Here is a 22,785-nt window from a genome sequence, read left to right on the forward strand (position 1 = left end):
ACCCCAGAATGCGGTGACTGCACCTGGCTTAAATGGTGCCTCTAGAGACAAAACCTCTCATTGTCACTCAATACCTAGGCTTACTTCCACTGTACTCACATCCTACCATACCCTTGTCTGTACATCATGCCTTGAATCTATTCTTCTGCGCCCAGAAACCTGCTCCTTTTACTCTCTGTTCCGAACGCACTAGATGACCAGTTCTTTTAGCCTTCAGCCGTACTCTTATCCTACTCCTCCTTTGTTCCTCTGGTGATGTAGAGATTAACCCAGGCCCTGCAGCCCCCAGCATCACTCCCATTCCCCAGGCGATCTCATTTGTTGACTTCTGTAACTGTAAAAGGCTTGGTTTCATGCATGTTAACATTAGAAGCCTCCTCCCTAAGTTTGTTTTATTCACTGCTTTAGCACACTCCGCCAACCCGGATGTCCTAGCCGTGTCTGAATCCTGGCTTAGGAAGGCCACCAAAATTCCAGAAATATCCATCCCTAACAATAACATTTTCCGACAAGACAGAACTGCCAAAAGGGGCGGAGTTGCAATCTTCTGCAGAGATAGCCTGCAGAGTTCTGTCATATTATCAAGGTTTGTGCCCAAACAATTCGAGCTTCTACTTTTAAAAATCCACCTTTCCAGAAACAAGTATGTCACCGTTGCCGCTTGTTATAGACCCCCCTCCGTCCCCAGTTGTGCCCTGGACACCATATGTGAATTGATCACCCCTCCATCAATCTTCAGAGTTTGTACTGTTAGGTGACCAAACTGGGACATGCTTAACTTCATTGGGATAGGGGGCAGTATTGTTTCTCAGGCCCAGAAGCTAGGATATGCATATAATTGGTAGATTTAGATAGAAACTTTAGTGTTTTCTAAAACTGTTAAAATTATGTCTGTGAGTATAAGAGAACTTATTTGTCAGGCGAAACCCAGAGGACAAACAATCCAGATTTTTTTTGTTGTTGAGGTCACTGTGTTTTCAATTGTTTTTCTATGGGAAACTATATTTATGAGGAAGCTGGTTGCAGTTCCTATGGCTTCCACTAGATGTCAACAGTCTTTAGAAATTGGTTGATGTTTTTCTTTTGAGAAATGAAGAAGTAGGGCTGTTCATTGTGAGTGTCAAGCCAAGTGGACTGTGTGGCAAGCGTAAACTGGAGCTCGCTCCACGTTGTTTTTATCCGCTATTGAACACAGTATATTCCGTCTTAAATTTTATCTATTATTTACATTTTAGGATATCTAAGGTTGGATTAGGAAAGTTGTTTGAAATGTTTGGACCAAGTTTACAGGTAACTTATTAGATACTTTGTAGGCGAGTTGGAACCGGTGTATTTCTGAATCAAACACGCCAAATAAATTGACATTTTGGGGATATAAAGAATAAATTTATCGAACAAAATGACCATTTGTGATGTTTCTGGGACATTTTGGAATGCCAACAGACGAAGATCTTCAAATGTAAGGCATGAATTATATAGTTATTTCTGACTTTTGTGTCGCACCTGCATGGTTGAAATATGTTTTTCATGTGTTGGTATGCGGGGCGCTGTCCTCAGATAATCGCATGGTTTGCTTTCGCCGTAAAGCCTTTTTGAAATCTGACACGGTGGCTGGATTAACTTCTCTAGGGTAGGGGGGAGCATTCAGAATTTTGGATGAACTGCCTGCTTCTCGGGCCCATTAGATATGATATGCATATAACTGGTAGATTTGGATAGAAAACACTCGAAAGTTTCCAAAACTGTTAAAATAGTGTCTGTGAGTATAACAGAACTGATTTAGCGAAAACCTGAGAAAACTACAAAACCATCCTGAATGGATTTTTCTATTCAATGCCACTACAGTATCCATTGACTCAGGACTCAAATTGCAGTTCCTATGCCTTCCACTAGATGGCAACAGTCTTTAGAAATTGTTTCAGGCTTGTATTCTGAAAAATGAGGGAGTAAGAGCAGTCTGAATGAGTGGACCCTGCCGTGTCACAGAGCTTTTTCATGCGCACGACCGAGAGACTGCCTTTCATGTTTACCTTTTATATTGACGACGTTATTGTCTGGTTGAAATATTATCGATTATTTAGGCTAAAAACAACCTGAGGATTGAATATAAACATCATTTGACATGTTTCTATGAACCTTACAGATACAATGTGAATTTTTTGTCTGCGGATTACCGAAGAAAACGCACGAACAAAACTGAGGTTTTTGGATATAAAGAGACTTTATCGAACAAAAGGAACATTTATTGAGTAAATGAATGTCTTCTGAGTGCAATTATATGAAGATCATCAAAGGTAAAGGATTAATTTTATCTCTCTTTCTGACTTGTGTAACTCTTCTACTTGGCTGGTTACTGTTTGTAATGATTTGTCTGCTGGGCTATGTACTCAAATAATTGTAAGGTATGCTTTCGCCGTAAAGCATTTTTTAAATCTGACACAGTGGTTTGATTCACAAGAAGTTCATCTTTAAACCTATGTAAAATATGTTTTGTTTTCTGAATTTCTATAATGAGTATTTCTGTATTTGAATTTGGCGCCCTGCAGTTTTACTGGCTGTTGAAGAGGTGATCCAAAAGAAGTTAAGCTGTGGCCAATGGGAGTTGACCTGGTTAACGGGAGGTCTGGGAAAGGAAAAAATGAGAGGGAGAGACGTTGAGAAAAGGATGGATTTTTACATTAGGACCGTTGGTGAAGAAAATTAAAAGAAGACAACAAAACTAGAACAAAAACCCATACCTACTAAGACATGAAGGGAAATACCGATTTTATTTTATAAGAGAGTTATAATTTTGTTAAGACTTAGTAAAGACTGAAGCTACCGTCTCATCGTGGAGGTATTTGCCAGCCTTGAGGTTAGCCTAGCATCGTGTAACACCGAGAGAGAATTGCTTGGGAAAGCTTAACGAGTTCATGTTCCCATGGGATATTGGTTACGGCTAAGGAGTACTGTCTGCATTGATAGCGGTGCTTGCTGTGGATCTTGTGAGGAAACCTGCAAGGAACTGCCATACTTCGCTGAAGGAATATCTACAAGTAGTGAGTAACCACAACGTGAGGTGTTTCTGGACTTTGTGTGGCGCCATTTTATTTTTAGATCCAACGCGAGCCAACGGGTTATTAAGCAAGCTTTAAGTAATTTGGACATTGTGCACGACTCATTGGGGTTTCTTTTTATTTCTTTTTATTTTGTGCTATGAAAATGTAATACACATATTGAACCTTATATATGTTGCCATTTACTGTTTCAATTTAATTTAATGCATGGGATAGCCTATCCTGATACAATAACAGAAACCTATAATCAGTTAATCTGAAGTTAATACCCTATTGTCATCACCCTAGACAGTTTACAATATGAATTATTATTGGAGATGTCCTTCTCACCGAACATACCATGCTGTTGAGATACTCTACGTAAGTTAATATCGTGAGAGTCAAATTCGAGCCTGGTGAGAGGGTTACAACTGTAAACTCTACTTCCAGACTCACATTAAGCATCTCCAATCCAAAATTAAATCTAGAATTGGCTTCCTATTTTCCAACAAAGCCTCTTTCACTCATGCCGCCAAACATACCCTCGTAAAACTGACAATCCTACCGATCCTTGACTTCGGCGATGTCATTTACAAAACAGCCCCCAACACTCTGCTCAGCAAAATGGATGTAGTCTATCACAGTGCCATCCGTTTTATCACCAAAGCCCCATATACTACCCACCACTGCGACCTGTATGCTCTCGTTGGCTGGCCCTCACTACATATCCGTCACCAAACCCAGCAGGTATATTGCACTGGTCATCCCCAAAGCCAACACTCCCTTTGGCCGCCTTTTCTTCCAGTTCTCTGCTGCCAATGACTGGAACAAATTGCAAAAATCTCTGAAGCTGGAGTCTTATATCTCCCTCTCTTCCTTTAAGCATCAGCTGTCTGAGTAGCTTACCGATCACTGTACCTGTACACAGCCAATCTCTAAATAGCACACCCGACTATCTCCTCCACATATTATTACTTACCCTCTTGCTCCCCAGTATCTCTACTTGCACATCATCATCTGCACATCTATCACTCCTGTATTAATGCTAAAGTGTAATTATTTTTCCGCTTCTAGGGCCTATTTATTGCCTACCTCCCTACTCTTCTACATTTGCACACAATGTACAAAGATTTTTCTTTTCTTTTGTGTTATTGACTGTACGTTTGTTTATGTATAACTCTGTGTTGTTTTTGTCGCACAGCTTTGCTTTATCTTGGCTAGGTCGCAGTTGTAAATGAAAACTTGTTCTCAACTGGCCTAACTGGTTAAATAAAAATATATAAAATGGGTCTTCCTAATGGACAATGACCCCAAACATACATACAAAGTTGTGGCAAAATGGCTTAAGGACAACAAAGTCAAGGTATTGGAGTGGCCATCACAAAGCCCTGACCTCAACCCTATAGAAAATGTGTGGGCAGAACTGAAAAAGCATGTGCGAGCAAGGAGGCCACACCTGTCTCAGTTACACCAGCTCTGTCAGGAGGAATAGGCCAAAATTCACCCAACTTATTGTGGGAAGCTTGTGGAAGGTTACCCGAAACATTTGACACAAATTAAACAATTTAAAGGCAATGCTACCAAATACTAGTTGAGTGTATGTAAACTTCTGACCCACTGGGAATGTGATGAAAGAAATAAAAGCTGAAATAATTAATTCTCTCCACTATTATTCTGACATTTCACATTCTTTAAATAAAGTGGTGATCCTAACTGACCTAAGACAGGGAATTCTTACTAGGATTAAATGTCTGGAATTGTGAAAAACTGAGTTGAAATGTATTTGGCTAAGGCGTATGTAAACTTCCGACTTCAACTGTACAGTGAGCAATATGTTTGGAGCATCAAATCGCAATAAAATCACAGTATCGAAATGCATATAGAATTGTGAGAATCCCAATACATATCGTATCGGCACCTAAGTATCATGATATCATATCGTGAGGTCCCTCGCAATTCCCAGCCCTATTTCATTGGTATACTCAAATCTGCTGGAACTGAAGAAAGAGTGTCAGAAAGATGTATACATACTTACCAGTACAACCAAGCTACTTGTTTCTGTACAGTAGACAATCCGACAAGCTCCCACTGCCTTTTTGAAATCTTTATGCGCTTGTTCACTTTCGCACCTGAAGTAGAAGGAACTATAATCAGATTCTAAATTATAATGCATGTAAATAACATCCAACAAAAAACCAGTCTATCACAATCAAAAACTACTTTTAAACAAGGTACATACGCTGCTTTCAGATCATCAGGAACTGGGACTGTGCACTTGAAGAAGGAGCTCTTTGACACCGCCTTGTTGATATTTACAGGCCGAAGACGTTCAAATGTGACTATTTCATTGTATGTGGCATCACAGGCAGCATACTCGATCACATAGAACTACATAGTAAACACAATACAGGTTACATATTGACTTGAATGAAAGTGACAAACATAACATATCAGGATGAGGAAACCAGAGGACAAACATCAAATAAACATCTCCTTGATGAAACCACTCTCAAATTACATTGTGGGACCAGTGAAATTGTAACCACAGTTAACTACTCACATCTCCCTTCATCATGCGCACTTTGGCAAGCCACCAGCCACATGGCTCCTGCTCATTGGCCCGGGAGAAGATCTGGTACAGAGAGAAACAAGGGGAGATAATTCAAAATAAGACATCCTAAGGAAACTGTGTCTGTTAAATTTCTATGAAGATAGAGAGCCAGTTCTCACCTCCACCTCTTCTCCCTCCCCGATGTCCTGTTTACCATCAGCTGGAGGTGGCATCCGAACATCACTAAAGGGAACTTGTCTCTCTGGTTGCCAACTTTATTAACAACAAGCATTTAGATCAGTATCAAAGTTATGCCCAAACTAATACCACTATCACTCCAACATAGATATGACAAACTACAACCCGACAAGAACTGATGAATACCACACTTACTTGTTCTCAAAGGCAATAGCGAGTGAATCGTCATGGACATCTTTGACAAATCCCTAGAGAAAGGACAGCAGTACTTTAAATTCAGAAGTGCTCCCCTAGCCCTAGATTATATATACAGTGCCGTGAAAAAGTATTTGCCCCCTTTCTAATTTGATCTACTTTTGCATATTTTGATACTGAATGTTTTCAGATCTTTTCAGAACCAAAACAGCCGTCCAAAAAGGTATACTTTTGACTCATCTGTCCATAGAACATTCTTCCAAGAGTCTTGATGATAATCCAGGTGCTTTTTGGGCAAACTTCAGTAATCTTTTGGGATGAGATGGGTCCCATTATGCCTGGTGAAAATCAAATACTATATTCCACAGGAAGAACCTAATACCAAAGGTCAAGCATTGTGGTGATAGTGTGATGGTTTGGGGATGCTTTGCTGCCTCAGGACCTGGATGATTTGCCTTAATAAAAGGAACCATGAATTCTGCTCTGTATCAGAATTTTACAGGAGAACGTCAGGCCATCCATCTGTGAGATGAAGCGCAGCTGGGTCATGCAACAACACAATGATCCAAAACACACAATGAAATCTACATGAAATTGGCTAAAAAGCAATAAATTGGAATGGCCTAGTCAAAGTCCAGACCTAATCCCAATTGAGATGTGGCAGGATTTGAAACAAGCAGTTCATGCTTGAAAACCCACAAATGTCACCGAGTTAAAGCAGTTCTGCATGCAAGAGTGGGCCACAATTCCTCTACAGCGATGTGAGAGACTGATCAACAACTACAGGAAGCATTTGGTTGCAATCATTGCAGCTAAAGGTGGCACAACCAGTTACTGAGTAAGGGGGCAACTACTTTTTCACGCAGGGGAATTGGGTGTTGCACAACTTTGTTAATTACATTTATTTTACCTTTGTTTAACTAGGCAAGTCAGTTAAGAACAAATTCTTATTTTCAATGACGGCCTAGGAACAGTGGGTTAACTGTCTTGTTCAGGGGCAGAAAGACAGATTTGTACCTTAGCTGGAGGATTCGAACTTGCAACCTTTCGGTTACTAGCCCAATGCTTTAACCACTAGACTAACCTGTATCAATTTGTTGTGTTATTTGTAAACTCAGGTTCCCTTGATCTAATATTAGGTTTTGGTTGAAGATCTGATTACATACAGTATAAAAATAAGCTAAAATCCAAAAATCAGAAAGGGGGCAAATACTTTTCACAGCACTGTAGCTTGTTGGCTTAGCTAGGGTATGTTTAGGTCTATTCTAGTCAAGAACTCAATCAGTTTCAAGAATTCAAGAGCTCGACCAGGGCACTGTGATATCCCTTCACTATGTGGATCTTTGATTCAGTGAATACAAAAATAGACCTGGTGCCTAAAGTATCTGCTGAATCTGACGACAGCTGAGGACAGAGCAGCTGACGGCATAGATCAGTGGGCCTGAGACTGGGCATTCATGGAATAACTTCAGGATAATGTGTTGTTCACATATCCAACTTCTTGCAATAGTCTAACAACATCCACAACGAGTGCAAACATTTTCACCAAATGTGTGTTCTTAAACGGGCAAGTCCCTCTATACACAACATTTCAGCTAGCTATAAGTTTCCATATTCAGACTTCAATGAGGAGCAAATGAAAACAGTGAGCTGGCTATGATTAAAATATGAATTTAACAAACGTTTTACTTTAAAATTGTTTTATGATTAACACATATGGTTAGCACATACACTTTTAGATAGTCTAGCAGGTCATAAAGTTACCCAGATCAATTCTGATTCAAGACGAGCAAAGTCAAAAGACAAATCGAACCCGTTAGTTCAGCTAGCCAAGTTAACTAGCTAGTACCTAGCTAGCTGGTTGATGCTAACAATAGACAACCCGCCTGACTAGCTGTTAATTAAGTTAGAAACATTCCTCAGCGTTTCGTCCAAGAAAACTAATATCGTAATCATGTAACGTTAAGACAAACTGGACGTGAATAAACGTTGTTGCAACAACAAAAAAGGACAAGAGGCCAAATAGCTATAATATTTGGCCATCAAGATAGCGTATCTAGCTAACGTTTCGTAATAGCTAGCTAACTACCAACGTCAGACATGGTGAAAACACATATCTAGCTTCGTGTATGTAGCTAGCTTACGTTTGTTGACAATAGTTGGGGAACAGATGTGTGAGTCATGTTTTATAAAACATGATTATGGTCAGTTTACATGAATGTTAAGAATTGATTTACCTTATAATATGCTCCGTTGGAGCCACGGACCTCCACCGTCAGTTCATCCATGTTGGGCATGCAATGCATGCTGGGGAGGAGTTCTAGAAGTTTACAAATGGTACAGGTTTAGAAGTGCACTTGCAAATTGATAGGCCAAATTCAATGTGCACATAATCCATACTCCAGGAATACAACATTGCTGTCCATAACATAGGCCTACATTTAACAGATTTAGTTAGCTAAATGAAAACATGGGGTAAATAATGTGACACTTCACAGTGTTGCACAACATATAATCTATGATTTAGGTTGGCTACATTGTAAAATGGGGAAATCAAAAAGGCCTATCATTGATTTTTGCACACTGTAAATCACCTGAGCGAGTGCATTTTAGAAATATGGCAAATATCAATAAGCAACTTGACAGAGCTTGAAGAATTTTTCAAAGAATAATGTGCAAATATTGTACAATACAGGTGTGCAAAGCTCTTAGAGATTTACCCAGAATGACTCACAGCTGTAATAGCAGTCCAGGGTGATTCTAACATGTATTGACTCAGGGGTGTGAATACGCATGTAAATGAGATACAGTCTATTTATCTATTACATTTTCAACAAATTTGCCAACATTTCTATAAACATCTTTTCACTTTGTCATTATGGGGTATTGTGCGTAGATGGGTGACAAGAAAATCGATTTGCTGGTTTTAAGCATTAAACTTTCAAATAGCTCTTTGTTGACTGTTGCTGGTTGTTATTGTCCCCAATCAGCACCCTAAATGCCCTAAACTCTCTCCTGGCCCCTTACACTAAATCTGTATTTGTCCTGCTACGTGACCTAAATTGGGACATGCATAAACCACCTGACCAAGACCTAAAGCAATGGGACTCCCTAAATCTCACTCAGATTATTACCAATCACACAAGGTATGACTCCAAACACCCAGAAAAGGCTACTCTCCTTGATGTTAGCCTCACAAACAGTCCTGATAGGTATCAATCTGGTGTTTTCTGTAATGACCTTAGTGATCACTGTTTAACAGCCTGTGTTCGCAATGGCTGCTCAGTGAAACGACCTGTCCTGATTTGTCACGCTTGCTAAAAAACTTTAATGAGCAAGCCTTCCTTCATGAACTGGCCTCTGTAAATTGATATAGAATTAGCTTGATCCCCTCTGTCGAAGACGCTTGGACCTTATTTTTTAATATTTTCAGTGGTATTGTAAACAAACACTCCCCCATAAAGAAAAATAGAATTAAAAACAGGTTCAGCCCCTGGTTCGACCGTGATCTGGCAAAGTTACTCCACCTCAAGAATTCCATTTGGCGAAAGGCTCGGCACACGCATACTCAGGCTAACTGGCTCTCGTTCAGGCAAATGAGAAGTAAGTGCACTCAGGCTATCCGGAAGGCCAAAGTTAGTTACTTTAAGGAGTAGTTCTCTCTCTCTGTGGGTCTAACCCCAAGAAGTTCTGGAAAACGGTTAAAGACCTGGAGAAGAAACCCTCCTTCTCACAGCTGCCCATGTTCCTTAATGTTGATTACGTGGTTGTTACTGACAAGGAGCACATGGCTGAGCTCTTTAGTCACCACTTCATTAAGTTAGGATTCCTATTTGACTCAGCCATGCCTCCTTGCCCATCCAACATTTCCTCATCTCCCACCCCTCCTAATGCGACTAGCCCCGATGCTCCTCCCTCTTTTTCCCCTACCGCGCTACAAAGTTTCTCCCCGCAGGCGGTCACTGAGTCCGAAGTGCTAAAGGAGCTCCTTAAACTTGACCCCAAAAAACCATCTGAGTCTGATGGTTTAGACCCTTTCTACTTTAAGGTTGCTGCCGCTATCATCGCCAAGCCGATCTCTTACATTTTTAACCTGTTTCTCCTCTCTGCGGAGGTACCCATTGCTTGGAAGGCAGCCACGGTGCGTCCTTTATTTAAAGGCGTTGATCAAGCTGGTCCTAACTATTATAGGCAAATTTCTATTTTGCCCTGTTTATCAAAAGTGTTGGAAAAACTTGTCAGTAATCAACTGACCGGCTTTCTTGATGTCTATAGTATTCTCTCTGGTATGCAATCTGGTTCCGCTCAGGTTATGGATGTGTCACTGCAACTTTAAAGGTCCTAAATGATGTCTCTATTGCCTTTGATTCTAAGCAATGTTGTGCTGCTATTTTTATTGACTTGGAAAAAGCCTTTGATACGGTAGACAATTCTTTGAGGGGTCTTTGGCTGGTTTTCTAATTACCTCTCTCAAAGAGTGCAAATCAAATTTCAAATCAAATTTATTTATATAGCCCTTCGTACATCAGCTGATATCTCAAAGTGCTGTACAGAAACCCAGCCTAAAACCCCAAACAGCAAGCAATGCCGGTGTAGAAGCACGGTGGCTAGGAAAAACTCCCTAGAAAGGCCAAAACCTAGGAAGAAACCTAGAGAGGAACCAGGCTATGAGGGGGGGCCAGTCCTCTCTGGCTGTGCCGGGTGGAGATTATAACAGAACATGGCCAAGATGTTCAAATGTTCATAAATGACCAGCATGGTCAAATAATAATAATCACAGTAGTTGTCGAGGGTGCAGCACCTCAGGAGTAAATGTCAGTTGGCTTTTCATAGCCGATCATTAAGAGTATCTCTACCGCTCCTGCGGTCTCCAAGAGAGTTGAAAACAGCAGGTCTTGGACAGGTAGCACGTCCGGTGAACAGGTCAGGGTTCCATAGCCGCAGTGAGAACAGTTGAAACTGGAGCAGCAGCACGGCCAGGTGGACTGGGGACAGCAAGGAGTCATCATGTCAGGTCGTCCTGAGACATGGTCCTAGGGCTCAAGTCCTCCGAGAGAGAGAGAAAAAAGAGAGAAATAGAGAATTAGAGAGAGCATACTTAAATTCACACAGGACACCGGATAAGACAGGAGAAGTACTCCAGATATAACCAACTGACCCTAGCCCCCCGACACATAAACTAATGCAGCATAAATATTAGAGGCTGAGACAGGAGAGGTCAGGAGACACTGTGGACCCATCCAATGATACCCCCGGACAGGGCCAAACAGGAAGGATATACACCACCCACTTTGCCAAGGCACAGCCCCACACCACTAGAGGGATATCTTCAACCATCAACTTACAATCCTGAGACAAGGCCGAGTATAGCCCACAAAGATCTCCGCCACGGCACAACCCAAGGGGGGGCGCCAACCCAGACAGGAAGATCCCGTCAGTGACTCAACCCACTCAAGTGATGCACCCCTCCTAGGGACGGCATGAAAGAGCACCAGTAAGCCAGTGACTCAGCCCCTGTAATAGGGTTAGAGGCAGAGAATCCCAGTGGAGAGAGGGGAACCAGCCAGGCAGAGACAGCAAGGGCGGTTCGTTGCTCCAGTGCCTTTCCGTTCACCTTCACACTCCTAGGCCAGACTACACTCAATCATAGGACCTACTGAAGAGATGAGTCTTCAATAAAGACTTAAAGGTTGAGACTGAGTCTGCGTCTCTCACATGGGTAGGCAGACCATTCCATAAAAATGCAGATCTATAGGAGAAAGCCCTGCCTCCAGCTGTTTGCTTAGAAATTCTAGGGACAATTAGGAGGCCTGCGTCTTGTGACCATAGCGTACGTGTAGGTATGTACGGCAGGACCAACTTGGAAAGATAGGTAGGAGCAAGTCCATGTAACGCTTTGTAGGTTAACAGTAAAACCTTGAAATCAGCCCTTGCCTTAACAGGAAGCCAGTGTAGGGAGGCTAGCACTGGAGTAATATGATCAAATTTTGGGGTTCTAGTCAGGATTCTAGCAGCCGTATTTAGCACTAACTGAAGTTTATTTGGTGCTTTATCCGGGTAGCCGGAAAGTAGAGCATTGCAGTAGTCTAACCTAGAAGTAACAAAAGCATGGATACATTTTTCTGCATCATTTTTGGACAGAAAATGTCTGATTTTTGCAATGTTACGTAGATGGAAAAAAGTTATCCTTGAAACAGTCTTGATATGTTCGTCAAAAGAGAGATCAGGGTCCAGAGTAACGCCGAGGTCCTTCACAGTTTTATTTGAGACGACGTTACAACCATCAAGATTAATTGTCAGATTTAAAAGAAAGATCTCTTTGTTTCTTGGGACCTAGAACAAGCATCTCTGTTTTGTCCGAGTTTAAAAGTTGAAAGTTTTCAGCCATCCACTTCCTTATGTCTGAAACACAGGCTTCTAGCGAGTGCAATTTTGGGGCTTCACCATGTTTCATTGAAATGTACAGCTGTGTGTCATCCGCATAGCAGTTAACATTATGTTTTCGAATGACATCCCCAAGAGGTAAAATATATAGTGAAAACAATAGTGGTCCTAAAACGGAACCTTGAGGAACACCGAAATGTACAGTTGATTTGTCAGAGGACAAACCATTCACAGAGACAAACTGATATCTTTCCGACAGATAAGATCTAAACCAGGCCAGAACTTGTCCGTGTAGACCAATTTGGGTTTCCAATCTCTCCAAAAGAATGTGGTGATCGATGGTATCAAAGGCAGCACTAAGGTCTAGTAGCACGAGGACAGATGCAAAGCCTCGGTCTGACGCCATTAAAATGTCATTTACCACCTTCACAAGTGCAGTCTCAGTGCTATGATGGGGTCTAAAACCAGACTGAAGCATTTCGTATACATTGTTTGTCTTCAGGAAGGCAGTAATTTGCTGCGCAACAGCTTTTTCTACAATTTTTGAGAGGAATGGAAGATTCGATAGTTTTTTATATTTTCTGGGTCAAGGTTTGGCTTTTTCAAGAGAGGCTTTATTACTGCCACTTTTAGTGAGTTTGGTACACATCCAGTGGATAGAGAGCCGTTTATTATGTTCAACATAGGAGGGCCAAGCACATGAAGCAGCTCTTTAAGTAGTTTAGTTGGAATAGGGTCCAGTATGCAGCTTGAAGGTTTAGAGGCCATGGTTATTTTCATCATTGTGTCAAGAGATATAGTACTAAAACACTTAAGTGTCTCTCTTGATCCTAGGTCCTGGCAGAGTTGTGCAGACTCAGGACAACTGAGCTTTGGAGGAATACGCAGATTTAAAGAGGAGTCCGTAATTTGCTTTCTAATGATCATGATCTTTTCCTCAAAGAAGTTCATGAATTTATTACTGCTGAAGTGAAAGCCATCCTCACTTGGGGAATGCTGATTTTTAGTTAGCTTTGCAACAGTATTAAAAATAAATTTTGGATTGTTCTTTAATTTTCCTCAATGAAGTTGGAAAAATAGGATGATCGAGCAGCAGTGAGGGCTCTTCGATACTGCACGTCACTGTCTTTCCAAGCTAGTCGGAAGACTTCTAGTTTGGTGTGGCGCCATTTACGTTCCAATTTTCAGGAAGCTTCCTTCAGAGCTCGGGTATTTTCTGTATACCAGGGAGCTAGTTTCTAATGACAAATATTTTTAGTTTTTAGGGGTGCAACTGCATCTAGGGTATTGTGCAAGGTTAAATTGAGTTCCTCAGTTAGGTGGTTAAATGATTTTTGTCCTCTGACATCCTTGGGTAGGCAGAAGGAGTCTGGAAGGGCATCAAGGAATCTTTGTGTTGTCTGAGAATTTATAGCATGACTTTTGATGCTCCTTGGTTGGGGTCTGAGCAGATTATTTGTTGCGATTGCAAACGTAATAAAATGGTGGTCCGATAGTCCAGGATTATGAGGAAAAACATTAAGATCTACAACATTTATTCCATGGGACAAAACTAGGTCCAGAGTATGACTGTGGCAGTGAGTAGGTCCAGAGACATGTTGGACAAAACCCACTGAGTCGGTGATGGCTCCGAAAGCCTTTTGGAGTGGGTCTGTGGACTTTTCCATGTGAATATTAAAATCACCAAAAATTTGAATATTATCTGCTATGACTACAAGGTCCGATAGGAATTCAGGGAACTCAGTGAGGAACGCTGTATATGGCCCAGGAGGCCTGTAAACAGTAGCTATAAAAGGGAATTGAGTAGGCTGCATATATTTCATGACTAGAAGCTCAAAAGACGAAAACTTCATTTTTTTTTTGTAAATTGAAATTTGCTATCGTAAATGTTAGCAACACCTCCGCCTTTGCGGGATGCACGGGGGATATGGTCACTAGTGTAACCAGGAGGTGAGGCCTCATTTAACACAGTAAATTCATCAGGCTTAAGCCATGTTTCAGTCAGGCCAATCACATCAAGATTATGATCAGTGATTAGTTAATTGACTATAACTGCCTTTGAAGTGAGGGATCTAACATTAAGTAGCCCTATTTTGAGATGTGAGGTATCACGATCTCTTTCAATAATGGCAGGAATGGAGGAGGTCTTTATCCTAGTGAGATTGCTAAGGCGAACACCGCCATGTTTAGTTTTGCCCAACCTAGGTCGAGGCACAGACACAGTCTCAATGGGGATAGCTGAGCTGACTACACTGACTATGCTAGTGGCAGACTCCACTAAGCTGGCAGGCTGGCTAACAGCCTGCTGCCTGGCCTGCACCCTATTTCATTGTGGAGCTAGAGGAGTTAGAGCCCTGTCTATGTTGGTAGATAAGATGAGAGCACCCCTCCAACTAGGATGGAGTCCGTCACTCCTCAGCAGACCAGGCTTGGTCCTGTTTGTGGGTGAGTCCCAGAAAGAGGGCCAATTATCTACAAATTCTATCTTTTGGGAGGGGCAGAAACCCGTTTTCAACCAGCGATTGAGTTGTGAGACTCTGCCGTAGAGCTCATCACTCCCCCTAACTGGGAGGGGGCCAGAGACAATTACTCGATGCCGACACATCTTTCTAGCTGATTTACACGCTGAAGCTATGTTGCGCTTGGTGACCTCTGACTGTTTCATCCTAACATCGTTGGTGCAGACGTGGATAACAATATCTCTATACTCTCTACACTCGCCCGTTTTAGCTTTAGCCAGCACCATTGCAGTGTATAAAGTCAGAACATCTGCTGTCTCAGCCACTGCCTGTCACCAAGGGAGTACCCCAAGGCTTAATCCTAGGCCCCACGCTCTTCTCAATTTACACAAACAACATAACTCAGGCAGTAGGAAGCTCTCTCATCCATTTATATGCAGATGATACAGTTTTAAACTCAGCTGGCCCCTCCCCGGATTTTGTGTTAAACTCTCTACAACAAAGCTTTCTTAGTGTCCAACAAGTTTTCTCTGCTGTTAACCTTGTTCTGAACACCTCCAAAATGGGGTTTGGTAAGAAGAATGCCCCTCTCCCCACCGGTGTGATTACAACATCTGAGGGTTTTTTGCAGGGGTGTCAAACTCATTCCACGGAGGGCCTAGTGTCTGCAGGTTTTTGGTTTTTCCTTTCAATAAAGCCCTAGACAACCAGGTGTGGGGAGTTCCTAACTAATTAGTGATGTTAATTCATCAATCAAGTACAAGGGAGGAGCGAAAACCCGCAGACACTCGGCCCTCCGTGGAATGAGTTTGACACCTGTGGTTTAGAGCTTGAGGTAGTCACCTCATACAAGTACTTGGGAGTATGGCTAGATAGATGGTTCACTGTCCTTCTCTCAGCACATATCAAAGCTGCATGCTAAGATTAAATCTAGACTTGGTTTCTTCTACCGTAATCGTTCCTCTTTAACCCCAGCTGCCAAACTAAGCTTGATTCAGATGACCATCCTATCCATGCTAGATTACGGAGTCATATTTCATAGATCATCAGGTAAGGGTGCAGATTTCCCACCAATGCTCCTTATAGGACACATCACTGCACTCTATACTCCTCTGTAAACTGCCCATCTCTGTATACCTGTCACAAGACCCATTGGTTGATGCTTATTTATAAAACCCTATTAGGCCTCACTTCCCCCTATCTGAGATACCTACTTCAGCCCTCATTCTCCACATACGACACCCGTTCTGCTAGTCACATTCTGTTAAAGGTCCCCAAAGCACACACATCCCTGGGTCGCTCCTCTTTTCAGTTCGCTGCAGCTAGCAACTGGAACGAGCTGCAAAAAACACTCAAACTGGACAGTTTTATCTCCGTCTCTTCATTCAAAGACTCAATCACAGACACTCTTACTGACATTTGTGGCTGCTTCGCGTGATGTATTGTTGTCTCTACCCTCTTGCCCTTTGTGCTGTTGTCTGTGCCCAGTAATGGTTGTACTATGTTTTGTGTTGCTACCATGTTGTGCTGCTGCCCTGTTGTGTTGCTACCATGCTGTGTTGTCATGTGTTGCTGCCATGCTATTTTGTTGTCTTAGGTCCCTTTATGTAGTCTTGTACATTTACATTTACATTTAAGTCATTTAGCAGACGCTCTTATCCAGAGCGACTTACAAGTACATACATTCATACTTTATTTTTTTTATTTTTTTATTTTTTTTTGTATTGGCCCCCCGTGGGAATTGTGGTGTCTCTCTTGTCGTGATGTGTATTTTGTCCTATATATATGTTTTATATTTTTAATCCCGTCCCCGCAGGAGACCTTATGACTTTTGGTAGGCCGTCATTGTAAATAAGAACTGACTTGCCAAGCTAAATAAACGTTCAATAAAAAATAGATAAATATAAATGTGGCTTGGGGCCAATGTCGTGGCTGGGACTGTTGTGAATCAATCTGTGGAGTAAACTGAAGCATGCAAACACCCAAAATTTGCTGTGCAAATAGGCCTATTTTACTTTATTTGAATGGAAGTGTTTCCCTCCCAGTGCATAAACAATGTGCTTTTCCATCGTGAATGTTTCACGGTGTGGATGTATTGAATCTGATCCTTTCATTTTAAACTATTTTGTGACATCTAGTGGCCGATATAAAATATTTTTTTATTACCAGTCTGCTCCCATATACCTGCCAGGAACATCATTGTCCTTCCACACAGACAGTATTTTAATGGATTCTAATTGTACACAGACTGTTTCTGAAATAAATAATACAGGAGAATGCATACTGCATTTTTCTGAAAATAAATTCTGTAGAAAATATTGAGTGATACATAAACACTTGATTTGATATTTACAGTTATAGCCAGACATGTTTTAATTGCAGTGCCTTCAGAAAGTATTCATACCCCTTGACTTTTCCACATTTTGTTGTGTTACGGTGTTACAACCTACATTTAAAATGGATTAAATCTGGGCAGTTTTCTCACCCATCTACACATAATACCCCATAACGACAAAGTGAAAACATGTGCTAATTTATTGAAAATGAAATACAGAAATATCTCCATTACATAAGTAGTAACACCCCGAGTCAATACTTTGTAGAAGCACCTTTTTTCCAAGAGCTTTCCACATCTGGATTGTGCAACATTTGCCCATTATTATTTTCAAATTCTTTAAGCTCTGTCAAATTGGTTGTTGATCATTGCTACACAACCATTTTCAGGTCTTGCCATAGAAAACTGTAACTCAGCCACTCAACATTCAGTGTCTTCTTGGAAAGCAACTCCAATGTAGATTTGGAGTTGTGTTTTAGGTTATTGTCCTGCTGAAAGGTGAATTAATCTCCCAGTGTCTGGTGGAAAGCAGACTGAACCAGGTTTTCCTACAGGCTTACTTCTTTTCACTCTCAATTAGGTTAGTAGTGGAGTAACTACAATGTTGTTGATCCATCCTCAGTTTTCTCCTATCACAGCCATTAAACTCTGTAACTGTTTTAAAGTCACCATTGGCCTCATTTAGAAATCCCAGAGTGTTTTCCTTCCTCTCCGGCAACTGAGTTAGGAAGGAAGCCTGTAACTTTTTAGGTACTGGGTGTATTGGTACACCATCCAAAGTGTAATTAATAACTTCCCCATGCTCAAAGGGATATTCAATGTCTTTTAGAAAAAGAAAAATAAATCTTATTTTTTTTACCCATCTACCAGTAGGTGCCCTTTGCGAGGCATTGAAAACCTCACTGGTCTTTGTTGAATCTTGTGTTTGAAATTCACTGCTTGACTGAGGGACCTTACAGTATGTGTGGGGTACAGAGATGAGGTAGTCATTCAAAAATGTTAAACACTATTATTGCATACAGATGCGTCCATGCAACTTATTATATGACTTGTTAAGCACATTTTTACTCCTGAACTTAAATAGGCATAACAGGGGTTGGATACTTATTGACTTTCATTCAGCTTTTCATTTTTAATTCATTTGTAAACAATTGGAAAACATAATTCCACTGTGACATTATGGGGTATTGTGTGTAGGCCAGTGACACGATCATCTCAATTTAATCCATCTTAAATTCAGGCTGTAACAAAACAATGTGGAAAAGGTCAAGGTGTGTGAATAGGCACTGTAATTATTGCAGAATTTGCAAACAACCCTAAATGAGTATCCTATTTGTGAAAACAACCTTGTTTTTCAAGTTATTCTGAGTCCTCTGTTTGTTTCCACAATAAAATGTAGTGAGAAAAACATAATAGTATAAAGACATGTAACTTTCCAGCAAAATAAGTATTACAGACATGAATTATGACTAATCATATTCAGTATTTATGTTGGTGCACCTATGTCCCTGTGACACTGTCCCAATAAGAAGAAAAAAAATCTAATCAATAAGACATATGCTTGTGAAAATATTCCACTGGGCTCAAGAGCTATTACCATATAACCATTTAGGGCCCAGCTGATAGTCTGTCCTCACTTTCAGATTTAAACCAGTTTACGAATTCCATTATGCTAAGCCTGAACACTAGTGGAAATGATGAATGATTACGAAATACATAATCTCCGGTGGTACCATCATTGCAATATGACAGCCAAATTTCATTCATCCTATAAAATCTTTACGTATTTAAGAAAAAAAATGACTGGCCCAGTAATCAGATATACAGCAGGGCTGTCTCCAGGAGTTAAGCCAACTTCCATTAGGCTTTTAACCTCTCTCACATTTTAGTAAAATGCATGCACATAGAGATACAAGTGTGTTCCCCATGTCTGACCATTCGTAGTTTTGACATCCCTTTTGCTTGAATCACTCTCATTTGGTCAAAATATTTAGTAAAATATAATCTTCCAGTAATGGTTGTTTGAAACAGTGTTGTCTTATAAGTGGTTTATATAGCTGCATGCTACTTTCCTTGAAACCACATTGTATAAAACCATATCTGGCTAAAGAAAAATTGGTAATGCTATGAAAGATAAGATTTGTTTTCAACTGATAAATTAGTGACCTATCTTAATAGGATTTTTGGGTCATTAATAACCACTCAGACATTCAACATAAAGTCAAAGAGACATCATTTTGGCACCAACCTTAATTCACCAGCCATGAGATAAATATAAAATCATCAGTCTCTCATTTATCGATCAAAATGAGCATTTTTATTTCTCTCTTGAGATGTTCCTCTCCTGTTACATAAACATCAACAGGAGGTGAGAGAAACAGAGAGGGCTTAACATCTATTACTGTTTGTTCTCAATGCATGTCCAATGTTCTTCCAATCTTTGATGCATTATAGGTATAATTGAAAATTAGTAGTACATATTTTTTGGGGAGGGTAATTTATCATGGTTCATTGTTCCACGCTGACACTTTAGCCCTGGCTCTAACAAGGCGTTGGTAGCTCGAGGGTTTAGCCATGGAGAGCAATTATGCTGTAGTGATGCATTTTCACTGCTTTGTTGCTAATTGTGGCCTCCCTTCTATTGAATTGTGAGTCGAGTAAAAGAGCTTGTTGGCTCGATGCAGGAGAGCTGCCTGGGCCGCTCTCGCCATTATCAAAGATACTCTTGATCTTTTCAAAAGCAGGAAATAGATTTTCTCCCTGTTCAACAGCAAAAAAAGTAATTTGCAATGCGTCCATTAGTTCTTCATTAAAGCAAGATTAAATTGCACTGCAAATCACATCTGCCTTTCAATGATTAAAGGGTGGCATTTTTGGGGCCAAAACGAATTACTAGTCAAAATGAATGAGAATGAAAAAACAGGCATGTTTTTACATTAGATAGTGTGGCCTGTAATTAGATTCAGGCTAATTCCACTATTTCTGCTTCTTTAATGAGATGAGACTGTCCTCATCTTTTTGTCTCTTTTTGTAGGCCATGCTAACAGCTCCAAATGTATAATTTTGATAACACAGCGTTTACATAAATTCATTTTTCTAGTTACCTGCCACAAGTGCCAAATCTGTGAGGGACGGAATTCTTATTCAATGAGGGGGAGGGGGGGGGGATTTGGGGGATGAAATGGGAACCCAATACAGAATGGTTACAGCTGCTGTATTTCTGTTGTTATTTTATAAAAACCTGCCAATTATTTATTGAGAAGAGCGTGTAGTTGCACTGATTTGTTGTCAGCTGACATTTGGAGCTGGGATATCAGTTGGTCTTCCACTACTTCAACTCTCTAGTCTCTACTCCTAAAAATGACACATTTATAACATGAAAGCTGTTCAATAGTGAAGGCTGTACACCTTTACTGTTTGTCCAATTCAGACCATCTCTCACTCCGTGGTCTTAAATGTTACACATTAGCTTGCTCTTCTAAATGAAGAAAATGCCATTGGGGCAAGGATTGTCAGATTAATGTAAGACCCCAGAGCAACCCAGGGACACAAACAGGATTTATTATGTTCAAGAGAAGGACACCTCCCCGGCCTGTAATGCATCATAGAAAAATGATGAGGATGTAAGCATAACATGCTTATGTCAGATATGCCAGATTTTTGTGAGACTTAAAGTACAGAGTACACATCAAATTAACATGTATGCATTTGTTAAACATCTTGCAATCAGAGATGAGTCAATAATGATCTCAACTTTAGCTTTTACTTATAGTATGAACCTAGTATTTCACAATACATTTAGTAAGTTCTCAACTGATTACTCCTCTGAAAAATGTTTGCTCCCCAACATTTCTACATGCAATGCGTTTTCACAAGACCAGACCTCCTTTCCTTGCAAAAAATATATGCAGTAGCACTAATTTTTAAGCACAGGAATCGTTCTATTTCTGCTGAAGTGAGATTTTGCTCCACAGCCCGTAGTCGTTCCAGAAATTCAAACCTCATAACATTTCAGCCAAAGCTTATACTAAGCTTGTTAGTATTTCTGATGCAGTAGGTGATATGGCCGCTGCATTACCATAAATCAGCAGAATTAACTATGATCTTCAACAGCATGTTTAAAACTGTCTGACAGAAGTTTGCAATATGCTGCACAGAATATTATGATAACAAGCCATAATAAATGTTTATAATCTACTTTGGGCCAGGGTTCAAATACATTCTATATTATTGCTTTTTCTCCCCCTCCCCCCAAAAAACTGTTCCACAATCATGACCAAGTGACAGATGGACACTTAACTATTAATATAAGAAAATGGTTTGGGTCAAACAACTCTCCAAGAACATAGAAATATTCTTCATACCATTTTCTTCACATAGTGAAATGAATTAATCAACTGTAACAATTAAGGAAGTTCCTCTTTTATACCTTATACCTACAGAGCAGTGTTAACATCACTACTACTGTGCGGCTGCATACCAGGAAAGTATTCAAGCTTTGAAAAATATTCAAGTTATGTCTCTCGAGGCAACTTTAGACACGAGGAAATGAATATGTTATACTATCAGAAAATACCAAGGTCATTCTTTGAAAGGGTTACCAGCTTTATAGGATTCCTTTGTTGACACATACAGTACATATCATATTGGGATTAGCATTCCATTTGCTGGGACAAAGGTCTCTTTGAAACCCCAGAATCTATAGTGGAGGTGCCCAGCCAGAAAATAACATACTTAAACACCAATGGTTTCATAAGTACCTTACCAAGGATCAGTGCAGACAGTCTGAAACACATGACTAAACAATGCATGTAAAATATATTTATGGGTAAGGTTAGGTATGCTGTTTGCTGGGGCAAACAGAAACAACATAATGGTTTAGTATCTGAATAATGACTGGTGTGAATAGGAGATCACATCATATGATCTTCTGTAACCTTACCATTTCCTCTAAGACTGCAGACAGAACACAAAAGTGTATGCACGCATGACTATGAGTTGCTTTGGATAAAAACATCTGCTAAATGGCAGATATTATTATTATTATTATAAGTGGTTGGATGGTAGAGTGACTGAGTAATGGTTGCACTTTGATTTATAATGAGTAAATAGCAGCATTATTCAGTGCATTGTTTTGCGCAAGCAGTCATAACAAAAGATTCAGTAAGCAACAACTGTAATATTACTCTGGTGTTGTGGAGCACCAAGACTGTGTTTATATTACACTACAAGTCAAAAGTTTTAGAACACCAACTAATTCAAGGGCTTTTCTTTATTTTTACTAATTTCTACATTGCAAAATAATAGTGAAGACATCAAACTATGAAATTACACATATGGAATCATTTAGTAACCAAAAAAGTGTTAAACAAACCAAATATATTTTATATTTGAGATTCTTCAAATAGCCACCCTTTGCCTTGATGACCATTGTGCACACTTGGCATTCTCTCAACCAGCTTCACCTGGAATGCTTTTCTAACAGTCTTGAAGGAGTTCCCACATATGCTGAGCACTTGTTGAAGCTTTTCCTTCACTCTGCGGTCCAACTCATCCCAAACCATCTAAATGTGGTTGAGGTCAGGGGATTGAGGAGGCCAGGTCATCCGATGTAGCACTCCATCACTC

At 40.4% G+C, this 22,785-nt stretch overlaps 1 protein-coding gene across 3 annotated transcripts in view; it reads right to left on the reverse strand.

Annotated features, from left to right (window-relative positions):
- Positions 1-22,785, reverse strand: part of fxr1 (FMR1 autosomal homolog 1) — a 53,728-nt gene that overhangs the window by 9,766 nt on the left and 21,177 nt on the right. For all 3 annotated transcript variants that reach the window (XM_055861281.1, XM_055861282.1, XM_055861280.1), the window contains exons 8-13: positions 8,217-8,299; positions 5,980-6,032; positions 5,766-5,859; positions 5,596-5,667; positions 5,275-5,423; positions 5,071-5,164 (exon numbers count right to left, since the gene is read on the reverse strand). In XM_055861281.1, the coding sequence (XP_055717256.1) occupies positions 5,071-5,164; positions 5,275-5,423; positions 5,596-5,667; positions 5,766-5,859; positions 5,980-6,032; positions 8,217-8,285 (531 nt within the window). In that variant the 5' untranslated portion in view covers positions 8,286-8,299. The remainder of the gene's footprint in view (positions 1-5,070; positions 5,165-5,274; positions 5,424-5,595; positions 5,668-5,765; positions 5,860-5,979; positions 6,033-8,216; positions 8,300-22,785) is intronic.

Source organism: Salvelinus fontinalis, chromosome 14 (genome assembly GCF_029448725.1).
Source record: "Salvelinus fontinalis isolate EN_2023a chromosome 14, ASM2944872v1, whole genome shotgun sequence".
Taxonomy (NCBI): Eukaryota; Metazoa; Chordata; class Actinopteri; order Salmoniformes; family Salmonidae; genus Salvelinus; species Salvelinus fontinalis.